At 35.6% G+C, this 22,700-nt stretch overlaps 1 protein-coding gene across 3 annotated transcripts in view; it reads right to left on the reverse strand.

The window, feature by feature from the left end:
- The window catches only part of ZMYM2 (zinc finger MYM-type containing 2), a 111,525-nt gene that overhangs the window by 53,088 nt on the left and 35,737 nt on the right, over positions 1–22,700 (reverse strand). For all 3 annotated transcript variants that reach the window (XM_032403398.1, XM_032403397.1, XM_032403399.1), the window contains 4 exons: positions 18,510–18,795; positions 15,786–15,951; positions 14,737–14,949; positions 1,219–1,290 (listed from right to left, as the gene is read on the reverse strand). In XM_032403398.1, coding sequence (XP_032259289.1) covers positions 1,219–1,290; positions 14,737–14,949; positions 15,786–15,951; positions 18,510–18,795 — 737 coding nt within the window. The remainder of the gene's footprint in view (positions 1–1,218; positions 1,291–14,736; positions 14,950–15,785; positions 15,952–18,509; positions 18,796–22,700) is intronic.

Consider the following 22,700-nt stretch of genomic DNA (forward strand, 5'->3'; position numbering starts at 1 on the left):
TATAGTATTCAAAAATGTCAAGGTCATGAAAGACAAAGATAGGGAACTATTTCAGATTAAAGCAGACAGGACTTCCAACCCCAGCTATGATAGAGACTAGATTTAATCTCCCACTTTTAAAAACCAGAAAGCTACACAAAAGATATGAAACAATGGCTTTTAAACATTCCACAAAACATAATATAACTCATTATATACAAAGTTAAAAAATCAAGCTGTGGAAACAGATCTAGAAATGACAGCTAAGAAAATAGTAGGCAAAAATTTTAAAAGAGCTATGATAAATATGCTGATATATTCAAGAGAGCAGTACAGGAAAACATGAACATAATGAGGAAAGGAATAGAAGATATAAAAAAGACCCAGATGGAACTTCTAGAGATGAGAAATACAAGATCTGAGACATAAAATAAACCATATGGGACTAAGAGTGTATCAGAAAAGATTAGTAAAATTAAAGATACAACAATAGACACTCTCCAAAATGCAGAAAAAAAAAAAAGACCAAAAAAAGAAAACCAATAAATAATAGAGCCACAGGGACCATGGGACAATAGCAGGAAATCTAATATATCCGGAATTAGGGTCTCAGAAGAAGGGAAGGGGGGAAGAGACAAATATTTTTAAAGAAATAACGGCCTATAATCCAGGATTGGATCCTAAACAAGAAGTAATTTTTTTTCCATTTGCTGCAAGGGACATTAATGTTTTAAAATTTGAATAAGGTATTTAGATTAATCATATATAGCAGTAGTATGTCAATATGAATTCCTTGTACTACAGTTAAAATTATTAATTGTATACATTTATTATTCACATATTTATGTACTAATCTATTCATCTGGATAAAGGAATATGAGTTTGGAAATTTTTACAAAATAAAGGGTTTTTAATATCTTTCAGGTAGGTACAAAAGAGAGGACCTTTTATATCGTAGGTAAATGCCTATTGTGGACAAGGTACTGTGCATAAATTTTTTATCTGAAAATAATTTTTAATAAAAATACCTAAAAGCAAATTAAATAAATCACAATACATGTAAAATTTGTGAAATAAAGTTTACCTATGATAACATAAGGAAAAAATTATCATTTGACATATTTTTAGTTCATAAATTTTAATATACTTCAAAATGCACATGATTTTTCAGTTACATAATAAAGACAGTAGCAGTACATGAAATTGTCAAGGGCTAACCACAGCTACAGTCCTGCTTACCTCAGGCTGCATTAAGAAGGAGTCCTGCATGTGGTCTCGAACCTCCTTCAGGAAGCTTGGATGGCTACCTACCTAAAAAAATATTTTAAAAGACTTTAAGAAAAAACATATAAAAAAAGGCTGCTTAATTGAAAGGTAAATAAGCAATCTGTCAAAGTTGATTCTTAATTATCTGTTTGTGTCTTACAAACTCATTCCGACTTTTAAAAATGCCTATCTGGGGGGGCGCCTGGGTGGCTCAGTCAGTTAAGAGTCTGCCTTCGGCTCAGGTCATGATCCCGGGGTCCTGGGATCGAGCCCTGCTTCAGGCTCCCTGCTCAGCGGGGAGTCTGCGCCTCCCTCTCCCTCTGCCCCTCTCCCAGCTGTTCTCTCTCTTTCTCAAAATAAATAAATAAAATCTTAAAAAACAAAAAATGCCTATCTGTTCTATCCCCACTGCCATTATTAAATTATTTTAATTATCCTATAGGAAAAAAATCATTTAATGATAAAACAATAACAGGTAACAAATTATAAATATAAATAGACCCTTAAACTTACTTGCTTCTAAGTAGACCTAGCCAAAAAAAATTACTTATTTCTCTTAGATGACAACATATTCTAAGATCTCATTACAGCCTATGGTACCTCAAAGCATTCTAAATTAAGTGATCTGAAGATTATGCAGGTACAGTTTTCATTATTGGCAAATGGGTTGTTCTGGAAACTCTTTTTGGAGCACATGACAGTTTACAGCACATAATACTTTACATCTTTACTCCTTGCAGAAAGCATCCTGCTTTCCATTAAAGTCAAAATATTATGCAAGAAAGTGGAAAATAAAATATTGAAAGAGAAGTGTTAAGTATATAGTCTCCACTCCAGGATCTAGATTATTAACTACCTGTATCAGTATATTCCAGAAACTAATTCAGCAATGGGAATATAAACAATGGCAGCCAAGTTAAATGTTAGAAACAAACAGGGGAGGGGAGGGCAAGGGTAAGAAAAGATCACCATAGGGTTTTAGTTCCCCCAGGCTATAGGAAAAGACATTCACTATAGCATCTTGTATAGTGATCTCCAAACATGTCTGATTGTGTCCCTTTGTCAAGTAACAATGTATACATGGATTTCCATTTATTTACTTGTAAACTATGAACATGCAATATATGAATTAAACATGAAAATAATATTTTACGGAATGAAAGATAAAAAACTTTTTAAATAATTATTTCATTTAATGATAGTGTAAAAAATATTTTCTATATCCACTAGAATGGAATCATTTGGTGTCAGTGGATACACAGCTGTAGGGAGCAGTAAGGAGATAATCCTACTCCTCCCAGTTAGGGTGGATCAGCCAAAGCCCAGAGGGGAACCAGAATTCTACCCTCATCCAGCAATAACAAGGAGCTCCTCCCACCTCAATGGGTGTCAACAGAGGCCAAATGGAGAGTCCGGATTTCAACCTACACCTGTCAAAACTGAGGCTAGGCCTTCCTACCCCTACCACAGCAGTGTCAAATAAAACCAGCTAAAGCAAAAGGTTTATCTAAGATCCAGAATATAATAACAATACCCAAAATTTCCAGGCTTCGATTAAAAAAAAAAAATCATGTATCCTATCAAAACCCAGAAAAACAACAATTTAAATGTAAAAAGATGGGTGCCTGGGTGGCTCAGCTGGTTAGGTGTCTGCCTTCAGCTCAGGTCATGATCCCAGAGCCCCAGAATCGATTCCTGCATCGAACTCTCTGTTCAGTAGGGAGTCTGCTTCTCCCTCTGCCCTTCACACCTCTGTTGCTCTCTCTCTCTCTCAAATAAATAAAATCTTAAAAAAATAATAAAAAATAAAAATAAATGGAAAAAGACAATCAGTAGATACTAACAATGAAAGTACAGAGATGTTAGAATTATGACAAAGATTTTTAAAGCAGCCATGATAAAAATGTTTCAACAAAGAATAAAAATACACTTAACAACGAAAAACAGAAATTCATATAAAAAAATAGAAGATATAAAGAAGAACAAAATGGAAATTCTAGGACTGCAAAAAATCAGTAACAAATTTTAAAAATCAATGGATAGGGTATGTCAAAAGAACACAGGAGCCAAGTGAAAGTGCTCCCAAGGGGAGAGCCTGGGTGACTCAGTTGGTTAAGGGTGGACTCTTGATTTCAGCTCAGGTCCTGATCTCAGGGCCGTGCCTCAGGCTTAGCACAAGGCATGGAGTCTACTTAAGATTCTCTCTCTCTCTCTCCCCCTCATCCTTTGCTCCTTTCCCCTGCTGGGCACACACTCTCTCACTCTCCAAAAAAGGAAAAAAAAAAGTACAACATGGAAATGGGGTGGAAACTTTACAATGGAGAATCCCGACAAATGCTACTGCAGCAGGTGATCAACATCAACTTCAACAGTCATTTTAAATCATGTTGATAGATGTACTCTTATGATGTGATGAAAATGGCAGTGTAAAAAGTAAACACCTCCCTAACATCCCTCCTAAAAACCTGTATCTCCAATCTGTCTAATGATGAGAAAACTTCAGACAAATTCCAATAGAGGGGCATCTTACAATATACCTAAATCCTAAAAACTGTCAAGGTCATCGAAAACAACAGAAGTCTGAGAAAATGTCATAACCAAGACTAGCCTAAGGTAACATGATTACTGGATATAATGTGGTATCCTAGATGGGATCCTGGAACAGAAAGTGGACATTATATAAAAGTTAAGGAAATCTGAATAAAGTACGGACTTTACATAATAACAAATATATTAATGCCAGTTCATTAATTGCAACAAATGTTACCTTACTGATTTAAGGTATCAATAAAAGACCATCACATAGGAACTCTGTACCATCTGCTTAGTTTTTCTGTAACATTAACACCATTCTAACTCTTAACTATAGAAAACAAACTGAGGGTTGCTGGAGGGGACGTGGGTGGGGGATGAAGTAACTGGGGGATGGGCATTAAGGAGGGCACTTGATGTAAGGAGGGCACTTGATGTAATGAGCACTGGGTGTTACGTGCAACTAATGAATCACTAAACTCTACCTCTAAAACTAAATAAAACCCGAAAACAAAAAACATCATGCTAAAAAAATTATTAGTAAACCCCAACCAATAGCAGAATGGAGAAGACAGAGGAAAGAATCATTGAAGGGAAATATAGAAATTATTCAAACTGAACTGAAAGAAAACAGACTTGGATGGAAAAAATAAAAAAGAAAAGAGCCTCAGGGATCTGTAGGACTAAAAAGATATAGAGAAGTCCAGGCTCCCTAGTTAGCCTCTTTCAACAAAGAATAAAAGTCACTATAGTCCTGGAGGGAGAGGAAGAAGAAGATAGGGCTGAAAAAGTACTCAAAGAAATGTCTGAAAACATTGCAAATTAGGCAGAAGATACAAACCTACAGATAAAAGAAAGTGAGCAAACCCCAGAAAGGATAAACTGAAAGAATCACAATATTATCACAAATTCCTGAAAATTTTAAATAAAATTAAAATTTGAATAAAAATAAAGACAAAAAAATCTTGAAACCAGCAACAGAAAATGACACAGCTATAGGAGAAATACAATTCGAATTATGGCATAGAAAGACAGAAAACTTTTGGTCAATAGCCTCTCTACTCGATCCAAACACCACAATAACAATGTGGCACTAAACCCACCCACACAAGAAAAGGACAAGTGGAGAGCCTAGACTCTTACGTTGGCCTGGCTGCAATGAGGTGCCCCACTGCAGCAACCCAGCTAAGGTGATGTGAGAAAAGGCTAAGTAGGGAGCCTGAAATTCTATCCTATCAGGAAGTAACGAGGTACCCTGTCACCTAACCCCTCTCAAGATGAGAACTGGTAGAGTCAGGACTTTCACTAGCAGTAACAAGGCCCAAATTGAAATTACAGTCTGAAGAGCAGAAAGAAAAAAACAATGAAGAAAAGTGAAAAAAGCCTAAGGAACCTATAGGACAGATCAAGCAGACCAACATGTGCATTATGAGAGGCCCAGAAGAATGATTATTTCAAGAAATAATGGCTGAGGGCACCTGGGTGGCTCAGTCAGCTGAGCGCCTGCCTTCAGCTCAGGTCATGATCCCAGGGTCCTGGGATGGATTCCAGCAAAGGGCTCCCTGCTCAGCAGGGAATCTGCTTCTCCCTGTCCCTCTGCCCCTCCCCCTGCTTGTGCTCTCTCTCCCGCTCTCTTTTTCTCTCAAATAAAGTCTTAAAAAAAAAAAAAAAAAAAAAATCGCAAAAAACTTCATAAATATGATGATGGGAAACAAATCTACAAAGCTGAAAAGCACAACAAATTATAAGTAGGATAAACTCAAAAAGACACAACAGGACACATTATAATCAAACCGTTGAAAGACACAGACATTCTTGAGTAGCAAGAGACAAGCTATTATTCATCAGGACAAAGAATCCTCAATAAGATTTTTCACCAATTTCTCATCAAAGACAGTGGAAACGAAAAGGTAGTGAGATGACATATATAAAATGCTGAAAGAAAAACTTTCAAACAAAAACACTATATCTGGCAAAACTATTATCCAAACATGAAGAAGAAATAAAGACATACCCAAATAAAAAACTGAGGGAATTTGTTACCACCAGATCACTCTACAAGAAATGCTAAAGAGAGTCAAAGATTTATGCTGAAATGGAAAGGAAACTAGACAGTAACTCCAGCAGAATGAAGAAATAAGGTCTTTAGTTTAAGTAACTACATGGGCAAATATAAAATACAATATTGCTGTATTTTCGGTTTATAAGCCCAATTTTTATTTCCTACATAATTTTAAGGACAAATGCACAAAACATAATTGTAAATCTATGTTATTATGCAAACAATGTTTAAGATGTAATTTATTACAACAAAAATAAGGGTGGGGCTATATAGGAGCAGAGTTCTTAAATGCCAATTAAGTAATCACCTCAAATTAGATATAAAATTTAGGATGTTAAATGTTAACCACATTCAGCAGCATATTGAAAGTATTACATACCACAACCAAGTGGGATTTATCCCAGTAATGCAAAGAGTGGTTCAATAGAAGATAATGAATATAATAAAACACATGAACACAAAGAAGGTAAAAACCACAGGATAATCTCAAATGGTAAAGTTTAACAAAATCCAACACACTTTTATGATTAAAAAAAAAAACAAAAAACCTCAACAAACTAAGAATAGAAGAAAACTACCTCAACATAATAAATGCCGTATATGAACAACCCACAACTAACATCAGACTCAACAGTCAAAGACACAAGGAAACCTGTAAGATCAGAAACAAAACATGGCCGCGCAAACTTCTTCTAGTCTACAAAATAGTGAAAGTTCTAGCCAGAACAGTTAGGAAAAAGAAATAAAAGGCATCTAAATTGGAAAGGAAGAGGTAAAACTACTGCTACTTGCAGATGACATGACTCTATATGGAGAAAATCCCAAGGGATCCACAATAAAGCTACCAGAGCTAATAAATTCAACAAAGTTACAGGTACAAGATCAACACTTAAATTTATCAGTTGTGTTTCTAAATACTAGCAATGTACAATCTGAAAACAAAATAAAGCAATTCCATTAACAATAGTGTTAAAAAGAATAAAATACCTATAAATAAATATACCAAAGGAGGTGAAGACTTGTACACTGAAAACTACAAACTGCTGAGAGAAATTAAGAAAGGTCTAAATGAATGGGAAGACATCCCATATTCACAAACAGGAAGATTTAACATTGTTGAAATGTCAATACTACCCAAAGCAATCTACAGGATCAGTGCAATCACTATCCAAATTCTAATAGCCTTTTCTGGAGAAATGGAAAAGCCGATACTCAAATTCACATAACATTGGAATGGGTCTAGAATACCCAATCTTTAAAGAAGAACAAAGTTGGAAGACTCATCTCCTAATTTCAAAACTTATTACAAAGACGCAATTATCGTAACAGTGTGGTACTGTTATGTACTGTTCCAGTACATGTCTACACACATGTAGACCAATGGACCAATGGAATATACAGAGTCCAGAAATAAACCTACCCATCTATGGCCAATTAATATTTGACAAGTATGACAAGTCCATTCCATGGGGAAACAATACTCTCTTCAACAGACTGATGCTGGGACAACTGGATTCCCATATACAAAAGAATTAAGCTGGATGCCTGTCTCACATGATAAACAAAAATTAATTCAAAATGGACCAAAGACCTAAATGTAAGAGTTAAAACCATAAAGCTGTTAAAATATAGGAATAAGCCATCTTAACCTTTGATTTGGCAATAAATTCTTAGATATGGCACCAAAGACATAATCAACAAAGGAAAAAAGAAGTTAATTGGACTTTAACATTAAAATTTTTGTACATCAAATGACATTATCAATAAAGTAAAAAGGCAACCAATAAATGGGAGACAATATTTGCAACCATAAATCAAATAAGGAATTAGGGGCACCTGGGTGGCACAGTCGGTGGAGCAGCCAGCCCACTCTTGGTTTTGGCTCAGGTGGCGAACTCCAGGTCCTGAGACTGAGCCCCAAAAGGGGCTTCACACTCTAAATTCAGTACAGAGTCTGCTTGAGACTCCCTCTCCCTCTGCCCCTCTGCCCCATGCTCAGGCACTCTCTCTCTCACTCTTGCTCTCTCTCAAATGAATAAATGAATCTTAAAAAAAAAAATAAAAAAACCTTAAGAAATAAGGGGTTAATATTCAGAATATTAAAAAAAAAACTCCTGGGGCACCTGGGTGGCTCAGTCGTTAAGCGTCTGCCTTCGGCTTAGGTCATGATCCCAGAGTCCTGGGATTGAGCCCTGCATCAGGCTCCCTGCTCCGTGGGAAGCCTGCTTCTCCCTCTCCCACTCCCCATGCTTGTGTTCCTGCTCTCGCCGTGTCTCTCTCTGTCAAATAAATAAATAAAATCTTAAAAAAAAAAAACAACCTCCTAGAGGCACCCAGGTAGCTCAGTTGGTTAAGCGTCTGCCTTTGGCTCAGGTCCTGGGTGGGCTCCCTACTCAGTGGGGAGCCTGTTTCTCCTCCTCCCTCTGCCCCCCCACCAGCTCATGCTCTCTCTCTCTTGCTCACTCTACCTCAAATAAATCTTAAAAAAAAAAAAACAAAAAAAACCTCCTACAGCTGAAAAACAAAAGGAAAAACAATGCAATTCAAAATGGGCAAAGGACTTCAATAGATACTTTTCCAGAGAAGATATACAAATCATCCATAAGCACGAAAAATATACTCAACATCATTAGTAATCAGAGAAATGCAAATCAAAACCACAAAGAGATAACACCTCACATCTACTAAGATGATTAAAATAAAAAACAAATGTTAAAAAACAAAAAGTAATTAAGTGTTGGGAAAGAGGTACAGTAAATGGAAACCTCATGTATTGTTGTTAGGATTGTAAATTATCAATACAGTTGTTTCGGAAAATAGTTTCACAGTTCCTAAGAGAGCTAAACATAAAATTAGCCTATGACCAAACAAATCCACTCTTAGGTATATACCCAGAAGACTAAAATACACGACTCAAACTGATACTTGCATGCCAATGCTCACCGCAGCATGATTCACACTAGCCAAAAGGTTGGAAACAACCAAAATGCCCTGCAACAAATGAATGGATAAACAAAATGTGGCCTATATATGAGCATTATTCAGAGGTAAAAAGTAATGCTACAACATGGATGAAACTGAAAACGCTACCCTAAGTGAAATAAACTAGACACAAAAGGACAGATAATGTATGACTTCAAGTATATGATCTAGAATAGGCAAACTCATAAAGACACAAAGTAGATTAGAAATTACCAGGGACCAGGGAGGTTAAGAGAAAATGAGGAGTTACTGGCTTGTCAGTTTCTGTTTGAGTCATTAAAAAGTTCTAAAAATAGGGACGCCGGGGTGGCTCAGTGGGTTAAATGTCTGCCTTCAGCTCAGATCATGATCCCAGGGTCCTGGGATCAAATCCCATGTCCGGCTCCTTGCTCAGCAGAGAGCCTGCTTCTCCCTCTGCCTGCTGCTCCCCCTGCTTGTGTGCTCTCTCTCTCTCACACACACAAATACATAAAATCTTTAAAAAATAAAAATTAAAAAATTAAAAGTTCTAAAAATAGATGATTGCACATTATGAATGTATTTCATATGACAATTGTATACTTAAAAATGTTTCAAAACAATTGGAAATTTTGTTTTATATACATTTATCACAATTTTTAAAACTTTGAGTTATTTTCTTACCATTTTATGCTCTGGAATGGTTTAAAATAGCAATGCGATTACCTAGTTTAAATCTGATGGAATTTCCCTATGAAACATCTGAGTCGGGGCTGCTGGGTGGCTCAGTCAGTTAAGCATCTGCCTTCACCTCAGGTCAAGATCCCAGGGTCTTAGGATCGGGCCCCACGTCAGGCTCCCTGCTCAGCGGGAAGTCTGCTTCTCCCCTTCCTCTGCTCCTCCCTCTCCGCTAGTGCTCTCTCTAATAAATAAATAAAATCTTAAAAAAAAGAAACATCGGAGTCTGTTTCTCTTTGTGGGGTAGTTCATTGATAACTATCTCTATTTCTTCAATGGAAATTTCTCTGCCTTATTTTATCTGCTCTGGAGTCAATTTAGGTAAATTATATTTTCACACACACAAAAATTCTATTTTCACGGAAAATTACTCAATCTAGGTTTTCAACATTTTTATATAAAGTTGTATACAAAGTAGTCCCTTTGAAATGATTTTCCTCCATTTCCTCTGTTTTGATGGTTAAGTCCACTTCGTCATTTGTTATTTTTGTGAATTTGGGCATTTTTAAACCTCTTTTCCGGATTAATGATCAGCTGGTCTAGTTTTTCACGGAATTTAGTTACCATAAAAGCAACATTCTGGATTATTTTGGTACTGCTTTTATTTCCTAACTCACTCCTACTTTTATTTCTTTTCTTCTTAGTTTGTTTTCTTTTTATAACTTTTTGTATTAATTATTTAATTCATTTATTTTCATTTTCATTGTTTTAAGCATATAAAGATAAGAATTTTGCTTTTAAGCATTTTTTTAAAGCAACTGTAACACTGACATCTCAAGGAATGCACCCAAAAAAGGGGAACTAAAGACTAATGTCACTTATGAATACCAATGGGAAAGTACTAAATATAAACAATGACAACTAAAATTTAAAATATAATGATGACCTGGTATGGTTTATTCTAGCAATGCAAGAACGGTTAGGTGGATTACAAAACTCATTAAAATAATTCACATATTAATAGATTAAAAGGAGAGAAAAAAATCATACAATCACCTCCATAGACATATGAAGACCTTCAAAACTCAACATTCATTTTTGATAAAATACTTAATAAAACAAAATTCAATGGGTACTTTTTTAATATGGTAAAATATATTTACCTCAACCCTAAAGCCAGCATCTAATTTAGTAAAAAAACACCAAAGAAATTCCCACTGGAAAAACAAAGATATTTACTACTTCCACTATCAAAACTGTACTGGAGTTATTAGGAAACGCCATCAGGCAAGACAAAATAATGGGAATGAAAAATATAAAGAAAAATCTAAACTTTCTCTATTTGCAGATGGTATGATGGTTTAGTTAAAAATCCAAGAAAATTAACCAATGATGATTATTTAGTTAGATAGCAGGTATTTAAAATCAATTAAAAAATATATGTGCATCATACATGTACACACACACATAAAATAATGGAAAAGAAAACCTCACTTAAAATAGCATCAGGGGCGCCTGGGTGGCTCAGTCAGTTAAGCATCCTACTCAGGTCATGAATTTCAGGGTTGTGAGATAGAGCCCAGGGTTGGGCTCAGCGCTCAGTGCGGAGTTTGCTAGGGATTCTCTCCCTTTCCCTTCTCCCTCCCCCTCCTGCTATTCCCCCTGCTCCTGCCCAAGTCTCCAAGCGCTCACTCTCTCTCTCTCTCAAATAAATAAAATCTTTAAAATAAAATAGCAACAAGAAGATTAAAAAATATTTATGAATTTTTTTTTTTAGATTTTATTTATTTATTTGTGTGTGAGAGAGAAATCGCACACAAGCAGGGAGAGAGCACAAGGGGCAGGCAGAGGGAGAAGAACGCTCCCCACTGAGCAGAGAACCCACTGCGGCAGATGCAGGCAGATGCTTAACTGACCCACCCAGGCGTCCCAAAATATTTATGAATTTAACAGGAACATACTGATATAACAAATAGAATGAAATCCCTTGTTCTATGATAGGACATCTTGACACCACAAAGATGCCGATTCTCAAGGACAATCATTTGGACGCAGATAATACTTAACCCATAATTCAACAATATACCAGAATAAATTCCATTAAATGCATTAAAGATTTAAATATTAAAATGAAGCCTTGCAAACAGAAGGAAAACATGAAAAGCATTCCTTTATAGTCTGGGAGTGAGGAAAGTGTATGAAACAAAATCCAGAAGCAATAAAAGAAAACTTAAATTTGATAATAAAATTTATTTTTTTTTAAAGAGACAATAAAATTTAAAACGTTACATGACAAAAATTTATACAAACATCCAATCACAGTTATATATAACATGGAAGGGTATCATTACATATTAATGCCACTTACATAAACTTTATAAAGTCAAACCATGTTAGAAGTCAAAAACAGTGGGTATCTTTTAGGAGGCAGAAAGGGATAGTAATTGGGAGAGAACACAAAGGGGCTGATGAAGAATTGGTAATGTTCAGTTTCTTGAAGTAGGATTTTAAAAATCAAGAAGAAAGGCTCAGATTTCATTTATTAAAAACACTATAAGACAGGGATTGCTATTTCCACAACTTTACACACGGTGAAATGAGGCAAGGCACAAAGGTTAAATAATTTGCTCATGACACAGATGGATGATTGGTGCCGCCAGGATTTTAACCCACACTAACTTACTAAAGCCAGCACTCTTAACCAAACCTTCTACGTATCAAAAGATAATAAATGCAACATAATCATCAAACATCAAACACTATAATGAAGTCTTGAAGATTATGATTAATCTGGTCCTTTCAATCACCATATAGCTTTCCTAATACTAACTAATTTGAAGTATGCCACCCCAATGCAAATCCTACGAAAGCAGTAACTATGTCTACTTTACTTTCCACAAGTACTATTCCAAGCAACTAAGACAGTACCTGCAACATGGCAGATGTTAAATAATTGTTTGTAAGCAAATTACAAATGCATTTTGCTCATTAAAATAAATTTTCTATCTATCTATTTATTTATTTATTTATTTATTTATAATGTAGGCTCCACACTCAGTGTGGAGCCCAATATGGTGCCTGAACTCACAACCCTGAGATAAAGACCTGAGCTGAGATCAACAGTCAGAGGCCCAGATGTCCCATAATAAATGTTCAATTTAATGGAAAAAGCTGAGAAGATCAAACCCAAACAAAAAATGGGTAAAAGAAGTAAGCAAATAGTTCACAAAAAAGGAAAGACAATTACTTCTGAAATATAAAAAACTGCTCATCATTCCTAATAAAAGGACTACAAATTACAACAATATTAACATATCATTTTTACCAATCAGAATGATGTGTTAATATTCTCAGTTGGACAGGCAACGGAGAAACTGGCACCTCCACATATATAACTGAGAGAAATGCAAACTGGTACAATTGTAACAGAGGGGAATTTAACAATATCTAACAAACTAACATATGCATTCCTTAGACAAGCAATCCAGCTTCTAGGAATCTACCCTGATGCCATACCTCCACAGAATAAAGCATACACCAGGTTATTCATCATCTATTATTTCAAATAGCAAAAAACTGGAAATACCCCCAATACCATCCAATAGCAAAGTGAACAAATAAACTATCATATAGCCCAGTGCTGTCTGGGACATGGTTAACCACTAGCTCCTCAGAGATTAAGGGAGACATAATTTGCAACATTTGCCATGAAAATACTCCCACTATGGCTAATTTCAGGCTACAAAATGAAACTAAACATGAAATTGGGAAGAGATGCACAAAAGCACATCATTATGTGTAATATCTCCATTATATAAACACAACAGACACAAATAACCTTAAGAATACAAATAATATTAAAATACAATAATTAGAAAGGAATAGGTTTTGAGCACTTATTTTGTTTTCAATATTGGTAAGGTCTGAATTGTGTTCCCCCCAAAATTCATATGTTGAAGCCCTACTCCTAATGAGATTATATTTGGAATTGGGCCTATAAGGGGGCAGTTAAGGTTAAAAAAGTACTAAGAGTGCGGTCCTAATCAGACAGGACTAAGGTCCTTCCTTATAAGAAGAGGAAGAGATACCCGAGATCCCCTTCTCCTCCCCTACCCCCACCATCCTTTTGCAAAAAGGAAAGACCAGGTGAGGACACCGCAAGAAGGAAGATATCTGCAAGGCTCGAAGAGCAGCCTCACCAGAAACCAACCCAGAAAGGCACCTTGGTCTTACACTTGTAGCCTCAGAACTGTGAGAAATTAATTTGTTTGAGCCCTCTAGTCTGGTATTTTGTTATGGCAGCCCTAGCAGACTAATATAAACTTATCTATGTTTAATTTATTTTTAATAGAGTGTTTTTAATAACACTTGACAATGAAATAACACTCTTTTCTTGAGGTTTGGAACACGTAAAGACAAAATTTTGCAGTTATCAAAAAATATTTCCTCCACTTGTTCTCCTTCTTAAGCATTCTATTTTGTTGTCTTTCTTTGGTAGTCAACCTATATGTTTAAACACTATGGTTTTGTCTTTACGTGTTCCAAACCTCAAGAAAAGAGTGACAATTTGAATTTCATTCAAATTTCCTGAAAATTTAACTTAAGCAGCCATTAAAAAAAACAGGAAAGTCCATTATCATTAATATACAATGATTTCCAAGATATAGTATGAAGTAAAAAATGGAAGATGCAGCATAGTACATACAGTATGCTGTCTTTTCTATAGAAAAAAGAGAAACTAAGAATGAATTATATATTTTCTTAATTTTTCATAAATAACAGAACACATAAAATATTAAGAACTGAAAAGCTAATACCTATAAAAGATGAGCAGGAACCAAAAGGAGAAGATAGAAATAGGAGCTGGTCTTCTCTGAATATATTGTTTTATGTACATTTTACTTTTGAACCATATGTATATATTCAAAAACAAACTAAATCAAAAGACCTTAACACTGAAATATAAATAAGATAATCATTGCTAAACTAAGCTTTGAAAAATCATTATTTGCAACCCCTCTCCTCTACCCATAAACAAATATTTCAAATGAGGAATCATTCTGCTAGCATTTACCATTATATGTAAAATCACACAATGCCCAATAATCTACATATTATCAGTATTCATTTGGGATAGGTCATCTCCAAGAGATGAATACAATAATGGAATTAAATGAGATTCCAGGAAAAACCTAGTTAATAAATGCTGCTAAAGTAAAACTATTACAATTTAAAACATATTCAAAAGAATGGCCAATTTTGATTAGATCATGAATTACCTGTTTGTATTCACTGACACAACTTTGACAGCAAAATCGTTTCTGCTGACCATCAATCACCAGGACATTATTTCCAGCACCTTTGCTGGGCAGGTACTCGCCACACTGTTCACAGCAATTCATTATTAAACCATTGGCCATTCTGTATCTATTAAAGCAGTGGTCACTGCACAGCTTATGAGTCATATTTTTAAAGCTAACTTCATGGCGAATCTAAAAACAAGCAAACAAACAAAAAAGACAAATGAGTATCACAAGTACATTAATAACAAGGTGCTCCAATGAAAGAAAACGCCTCAGTAATTTTTCTGTGGAAGGCTTATTCAGGTAAAGAGAAAAACAAAATACCTTTCATTATTCTTTGAACTATTTTATACACACAAGAAATACATGTATGTCACAGGGGGAACCACTACTGACATCACTACAAACTTCTCTAGAAACATCTAAAAAATGATAGGAAACAACCCAGTTTGGATAATGTCAGTATAAATTCTAAAACAAACAGACTGGAAATCCTTAGACAAATCCAAAAGGAACTAAAATTACGTACATTGCTCTAGAAAGGGAGGAGAGAACCAATATTATAAATAATTCAAATGAGGTATGTATAGTACACAGGTTTCTTTTTCTTCAAACAAATGCAAGAGATACAAGAGCAGGAACACAAGCAGGGGGAGTTTAATACCCCCTTTAATACCATATGAATAATGTGCAGTTATCAAAAAATATTTCCTCCACTTGTTCTCCTTCTTAAGCATTCTATTTTGTTGTCTTTCTTTGGTAGTCAACCTATATGTTTAAACACTATGGTTTTGTCTTTACGTGTTCCAAACCTCAAGAAAAGAGTCAATTAATATAATATTATATTTTAATATTTCCTAAATCATTCTCCCCATGGGAGAACGGGATTACATAATGGGATATTTATAAGATAAATTTTATATATCCTCAGTTTTAAGGAAATATATACTGAAAGTTAATCATAACTAAAGTTAAGAATATTCCCATTAGTTAGAACTAAAGAGAAAAGGTACAAAAATACAAACCTCTGTTAGTTTACCACAAATTGTACATCTTGATTTATTTAGAGCTCCTTTAGTAGGATTCTGTTTGTCCTCATAGAGAGACAAACAAGATGTACTACAGAATTCCTGGAAGGATTCACTTGAATCCACTTGAGCAACAATGGTTCCTTTCATTGTCGTTATATCTCTGAAAAATAAGCAGAACAACTTAAAGTAAAATTATGTTTTAAAAGAAATCAAATATAAGAGTAATAACTAACATTTCTAATTTCCATAAATTGAACCCTGGGAATCAAACACCATTTTTAGGTCCATTAAATCACTTTTACTATTTAAAACCTCTTGGCAATAAAATATGAACACAGAAGATTAAGAAGCAAAAGTATCTTACGCTATTAAATCTTTGCCAGTGTTCAATTTATCTTCAAACTCCTTCACAAGGCTTTCAGATATTGGAAATACTTAAAAAAAAAAAAAAAATTGTTTGGGCACCTGGGTGGCTCAGTCAGTTAAGTGGCTGCCTTCGGCTCAGGTCATGATCCCAGAGTCCTGGGATCAAGCCCCGCATCGGGCTGCCTGCTTGGCGGAGAGCCTGCTTCTCCCTCTCCCTCTGCCTGCCACTCTGCCTACTTGTGCTATCTCTCTGTCAAATAAATAAATAAAATCTGTTAGGAGCGCCTGGGTGGCTCAGTCGTTAAGCTTCTGTCTTCGGCTCAGGTCACGATCCCAGGGTCCTGGGATCCAGCCCCACGTCGGGCTCCTTGCTCAGCGGGAAGACTGCTTCTCCCTCCCCCACTCCCCCTGCTTGTGTTCCTGCTCTTGTATCTCTGTCAAATAAATAAATAAAATCTAAAAATAATAAAATAGAAATAAAATATTTTAAAAAATAAATAAATAAAATCTTTTTTAAAAAAGTATTATTTATATGGAGTTTAATGTCCAGGTCTAATCTGAGGTATAAATTTATAATACTTAGTCAATTCCTTTCCCGTGGGTAAGTAGAAAGCTTGGAAGATCTAGGTCACAGAAATATGACATACATTCTAGAGAGGATAACTGAACTTAAGTAAACCCCCATACCCATAACCCAAAATAACCCCACCTACCATTCTATACATTCTCTACAGCTCTCCAAATGCAATTAGAAATGGTAGAAAACAGGGCGCCTGGGTGGCTCAGTCCGTTAAGCATCTGCCTTCGGCTCAGGTCATGATCCCAGGGTCCTGGGACTGAGCCCCACGTCCGGCTCCCTTCAGCATGGAGCCTGCTTTTCCCTCTCCCTCTGCTCCTCCCCCCTGCTTGCTCGCTCTCTCTCCTGCTCTCTCTCTCAAATAAATAAAATGTTCAAAAAAAGAAATGGTAGAAAACAATACTGATGACCTGTGAAGTTTTCCTTTAATAAAATTCTCAATTTCGAGGTCCTATATTATAGTATGTAAAAGTTTACTACTATAAAGCAGTCTAAAAACTAGATAACTGTTCCAATATTTGAATTTATTAAACTTGTACAGAACACTAAGCCTTTTTCAAAGTTCTAAGATCTAAAAATATCTTCACAAACTTGGGCTACACCAAGAGGATGGTACAGAAAGAAAATCTACCTGGTTTGACCATACACATAATATGCCATATTCCACTTTTTTTTAAGTAGGCTCAGCACAGAGCCCAACAGGGCTCCAACTCACAACCCTGAGATCAAGACCTGAGCTGAGATCAACCAACTGAGCCACCCAGGTACCCCAATATTCCATTTATTTTTAACTAGTTGAAGCCAGACCTAAAAATTGGCAGAAGAGAGAAGTGTCTCTCTCCAAGGCTATCAAAAAACTGGTACCTGAGTCTTAAAACTGTGAGTATTCTAGTGATTTAATGTTCAAAACAAACATAAAAACATAAAATCCAAAGACTTGCCAATTTAAAATAATCTTAAGATGAAGATAGTACAAAATTTGACCTATTTTTATACAGAACTAGTTATATATAAACTGCAAAACAATTTTATCTGGCTAGAACTAAATTCTAATAATTAATAATGCAAATAAACATGTATGCATTTTGACAAATTCAAGGAGTCCAGTGGAGATTACAGACAAAATTACAAGGGCCTAGTGTTTAAATCAACCCCAGGGGCACCTGCGTGGCTTAGTCAGCTAGGCATCCAACTCTTGATTTACGCTAGGGTCGTGGTCTCAGGGATTAAGCCCCATGTCCGGCTCCATGCTCGGCATGGAGTCTGCTTGAGATTCTCTCTCTCCCTCTCCCTCTGCCCCCCTCCCTACTGCAAGCTTACGCACGTGCTCTCTCTATCAAATAAATCAATTAATCTTTTATGAATAAATAAATAAATAAACAAACACAAACCAACCAACCCCAAAGCCTATCCAAATAGGAAGCCTTTTAATTGTAAGCCACCTGGTGGTGGTAGAGAAAGTTTGGCTTTAAGATTCAAACAACTGGCTTACCAATTTTTCAAACACCAGAAATCACCTCTAAGACTCTTATAATCGCTTCTCGGCCTTATGGCTAAGATCAAGTCTAAGACTCTTATAATTTCCCTAAAATTATATACCACCAATATTCAATCATATGGAATTATGTTGAAAGGTAAGCCTTACCTACACTTTTGGTGAGCAAAGCATAATCTACAGACTTGTCAGATCACTATGTTGTATACCTGAAACTAATGTAACACCATGTGTCAACTGTACTTCAATTTTAAAAAAAAAAAGGAAAGGTAAACCTTACTTTTTACACATAACACAAAGTTTCTTTGGAGCCGGCTTGTGAGAGAAGGAAGAAAGGCAGGTGGTAGAACAAAAGAGGTGAGCTGATCCTTTTCGTTGATAAGCTGTCTGTCCCTTCTGTAAAGGTTTTTTGCAGTTTGCACAAGTGACTTTAACTGGCTTAGTGGGTTGTTGTTGTGCAGAAGGCTGGAAAATTTGTTTAGGAAGCGAGGCCACTGGTGATAAAGAATCCACCCCTGGTTGTTTCTGATTACGAGGAAATGAAGCTGACTGGGAAATCCAGGAATCTTAAAAACAAAATGCACAAGGAAAAGTAATGAAACAGGTATTTACACACACTGACAATGTTATTACATAAACAGTTTTAACTTCCCATCTTGTACAAGTTTAAGACATTAATAAGGCAGCAGTATAGCAGATAAATAAAAACCAAAGTTTTGGAATAAGAATGCCTGGTTGAGGTGCGCCTGGGTGGCTCAGTCGTTAAGCGTCTGCCTTCAGCTCAGGTCATGATTCCAGGGTCCTGCGATTGAGCCCCACATCGGGCTCCCTGCTCAGCAGGGGGCCTGCTTCTCCCTCTCCCACTCCCCCTGCTTGTGTTCCCTCTCTGTCTCTCTCTCTCTCTCTCTCTGTCAAAGAAAGAAAGAGAGAGAGGAAGGAAGGAAGGAAGGAAGGAAGCCTGGTTGACATTTAGACTCCAACCACTAGACTGGAAAGTTAAACTCTTCTCTAAACTGGAAATTGTACCAAACTTATACGAATGGTAACATTAAATGATAATACATGCAATAAACCATAGTGACTAGCATAGAGGAAGCACTAAAAAATATTAGTCATTATTTATTAAACAGGAAGAATTAATTTATAGAATATTCCTTTAAGTAAGGAACACATACATCAACATAAAACTATAATAAAATCTTGACCAATCAGAACCTTTGACAAATATAGTACAGGTCTGATAAAGTTTATATAGGATTATATTAAAAATACATATATTTTTTAAGTGGGCTCCACACTGGCTCCACCCAACATGGTGCTTGAACTCACGACCCAGAGATCAAGACCTGAGCTGAGATCAAGAGTGGACACTTAACCATCTGAGCCACCCAGGCACACCTCAAAACATCTTTTTAAAAACAGCTTTTTTCATATTTAGTTCCATGGCCTCTAGAGCACATAATCTCAAAGAAATCAGAGTGTAACACAGAAGTGATAAGCCAACATATAGTGAGTGACCAAGCCAACATCTCATTACTCTCTCACTGCAAAGTTTCAGCATCGCACAGAATTAAAAGATATGTGTAACATTAACACTGGAGTGCAAAGTAATTTATCTTTTCTCTCTTTAACAGTAAGCTTCTTTGGTGCTTCACAGCAAGTGTCCAGCTTACTACACTAGTTACTATTCCACAAACCTCACCACACTAACAATACCATAACTTTTTTCCCTTCTGAAACTTTACAGACCACCATTTCTATTGTCTCTAGTAATTTTTTTCCTTTCTAGGTTCTTCCAAATTTTGAACTTCCATACATAAAACGTTGCCCTTCTATATGAAAAACAATTTTTTTTCCTTCCACAGAAGTACAAATATATCTGGAGCTCAGGAAAACTTCTCTACTATCAAAACCTTAAGGAGGGTGATTTCCTGGTTCCAACCCAGTCCATCAACCTAATGATTTCAAGGGGCTACATAACACTGTTATTAAAATTTTACCTTACTCCACAATATGCCTCCCCACAAAAATTGTACTTTATACAGAGTAAACTGAGTACATTCTAGAATCCTGTTATCCTGTTATCATGAAGGTAATGGACCAGTTTTAATAAACAGGTAAAAATATTAATGAATACGAAGAAAATCAGTTGGCCCTTGAACAACCTGGGTTTGAACTACATGAGTCCACTTATATGCAGATTTTTTTATTATACAGTATTATAAAGGTATTTTCTTTTCCTTACGATTTTTTTTTTTTTTAAGATTTTATTTATTTATTTGACAGAGAGAGAGAGAGCACAAGCAGGGGGAGTGGCAGGCAGAGGGAGAAGCAGGCTCCCCGCAGAGCAGGGGGAACCTGATGTGGGACTCAATCCCAGGACCCCGGGATCATGACCTGAGGTGAAGGCAGTCACTTAACCAACTGAGCCACCCAGGCGCCCTTCCTTATGATTTTCTTAATAACATTCTTTTCTCTAGCTTACTTTACAGTAAGAATACAGTATATAACACATATCATACAAAATACGTGTTGACTATTTATCATTAAGGCTTTTAGTCAACAGTAGGCTACTAGCAAAACAAACAGTAGGCTACTAGTAGTTACATTTTGGGGGAGTCAAAAGTTACATGTGAATTTTCAAGTGCACGGTAAGCGGCGGGGGGCGGGGAGAGTTGGCACCCCTTATCCCTGCAATGTTTAAGAGTTAATTGTAATCACTAACTAAAAATTTCACCTTATGAAGGGCTTCCAACTGAAAATTATATTTGAACATATGCTAGAAGAAATAGCTTACTGAAACACAATTACTGGCTCCTTAAGATTCTTGATTCTGTAGGTTTATCATTTGAATATATACTTAAAGAAACTAAACTTAGGAACATCTATTAACTTGATTTTGAAAAAATGGCATGCTTTTTTTAAAATTTAGTTTGAGACCCTGTATAAATAATATGTCACCCTTAATCTATTTTCAGCTCTTATATTTCTCCTACTTTCAAATTTTCACATCCTCCAACATCAAAATAGTTTTAGGAAGAGAAGTTTTATCTAAACCCTCTATTTTATACAAAGGACATCAAGGGATAACAGCTTATTTTGCCCAAGTCACAATTAGTCTGAGAGCCAGTATAAATAGCCAAGATTTTATAACTCCCAATTACAAAGCAGCAAATAAAAACAAGAGCTAATTCATAAACAAAGGAGCAAAAGGTGTATCTGTTTAGTTTTTCTGATAAGTAACATACAGTCCCTTGTATAAGTTTCAGTAAACAGGAACACAATTCTTTTTTTGATTTTTAAATATTTTTTAAATAATCTCTACACCCAACAGGGGCTCGAACCCACAACACCAAGATCAAGAATCACATGCTCTACCAACTGAGCCAGCCAGGCACCCCCCAAGAACACAATTCTTACAATGATATGCCCCTTTGACTCAGCAATATTCCTAAAGAAATAAGATCCTAAGATACATGCATAAGAATATTCTTAAGAGTTATTTAAATAGTAAAAACTGGAACTAAGCTAAATAGAGAATAAAATCAAATATATCAAGATGTATTGTTAGGTATTTAAAGGGATGGTAGGAGAAAAGAGTTTACAAAACTGAACCTAAACTATGATCTCAGGTTAGAATTAAATGTACTACTCTCAATGGTGAGATTAATTATTTTCCTCTTCGTACTCTTATGTTTTTAATATATTTATAATTACAGTAAAGACAAAATGGCTATTTTGAAATTAATTTGAGCATTATCATTTCTTAAACGTTTATGTGAGCCAGAAGGTTACAGTGAAAGAAACTTATATATATACAGCTGGTAGTATAAATTGGTAAAACCCTTCTGGAAGGCAATATGACAGTATTATTTCGACAACTTTAAAATGCTCATACAAACTCACACATACATCACCCCCCAGTCCAGAACTACCTATGAATATATATATACACACATAGAAGGAAAGGGTCTTGGAAGGCAGGAGAAATTTTCCAAATTGAGTAATAAGGAACCTATTTCTTTCAAAATCACTATAAACCAAATACATTTTTTCAACCAAAAATCTTTGGAAGGAGGGGGACAGTGATATCCTTTGGCCGAGTAACTTCATTTCTAAGAATATACTCTAAAGAAATGAGAAGATGTTCATCATAAACTCATAATCAGCAAAATATGGGAAAGAGTATAAACTGCCAAATATGGGAACGGTATATCCATATCTACTGTGCAGCCATTAAAACTTTTGTGTATAAATGTTAACGGTATGAGAAAATATAATGTAAAGTGGGAAACAAACAGGAAGCAAAATTATTCAGAGTTGCATTTCAACCAAAATAAAAATAAAATGGAAAAAACCTTAAAGACAGTCACTTAAAGCACTGACAGTGGTAATCTTCAGTTAATAATACTATCGGGAATTTTTTCCCTCATTTTTTAATTATAGATTTTCCAAAAATTCTTCAATAATT

The sequence above is a fragment of the Phoca vitulina genome, unplaced genomic scaffold, assembly GCF_004348235.1.
Source record: "Phoca vitulina isolate PV1807 unplaced genomic scaffold, GSC_HSeal_1.0 scaffold5, whole genome shotgun sequence".
Lineage (NCBI taxonomy): Eukaryota > Metazoa > Chordata > Mammalia > Carnivora > Phocidae > Phoca > Phoca vitulina.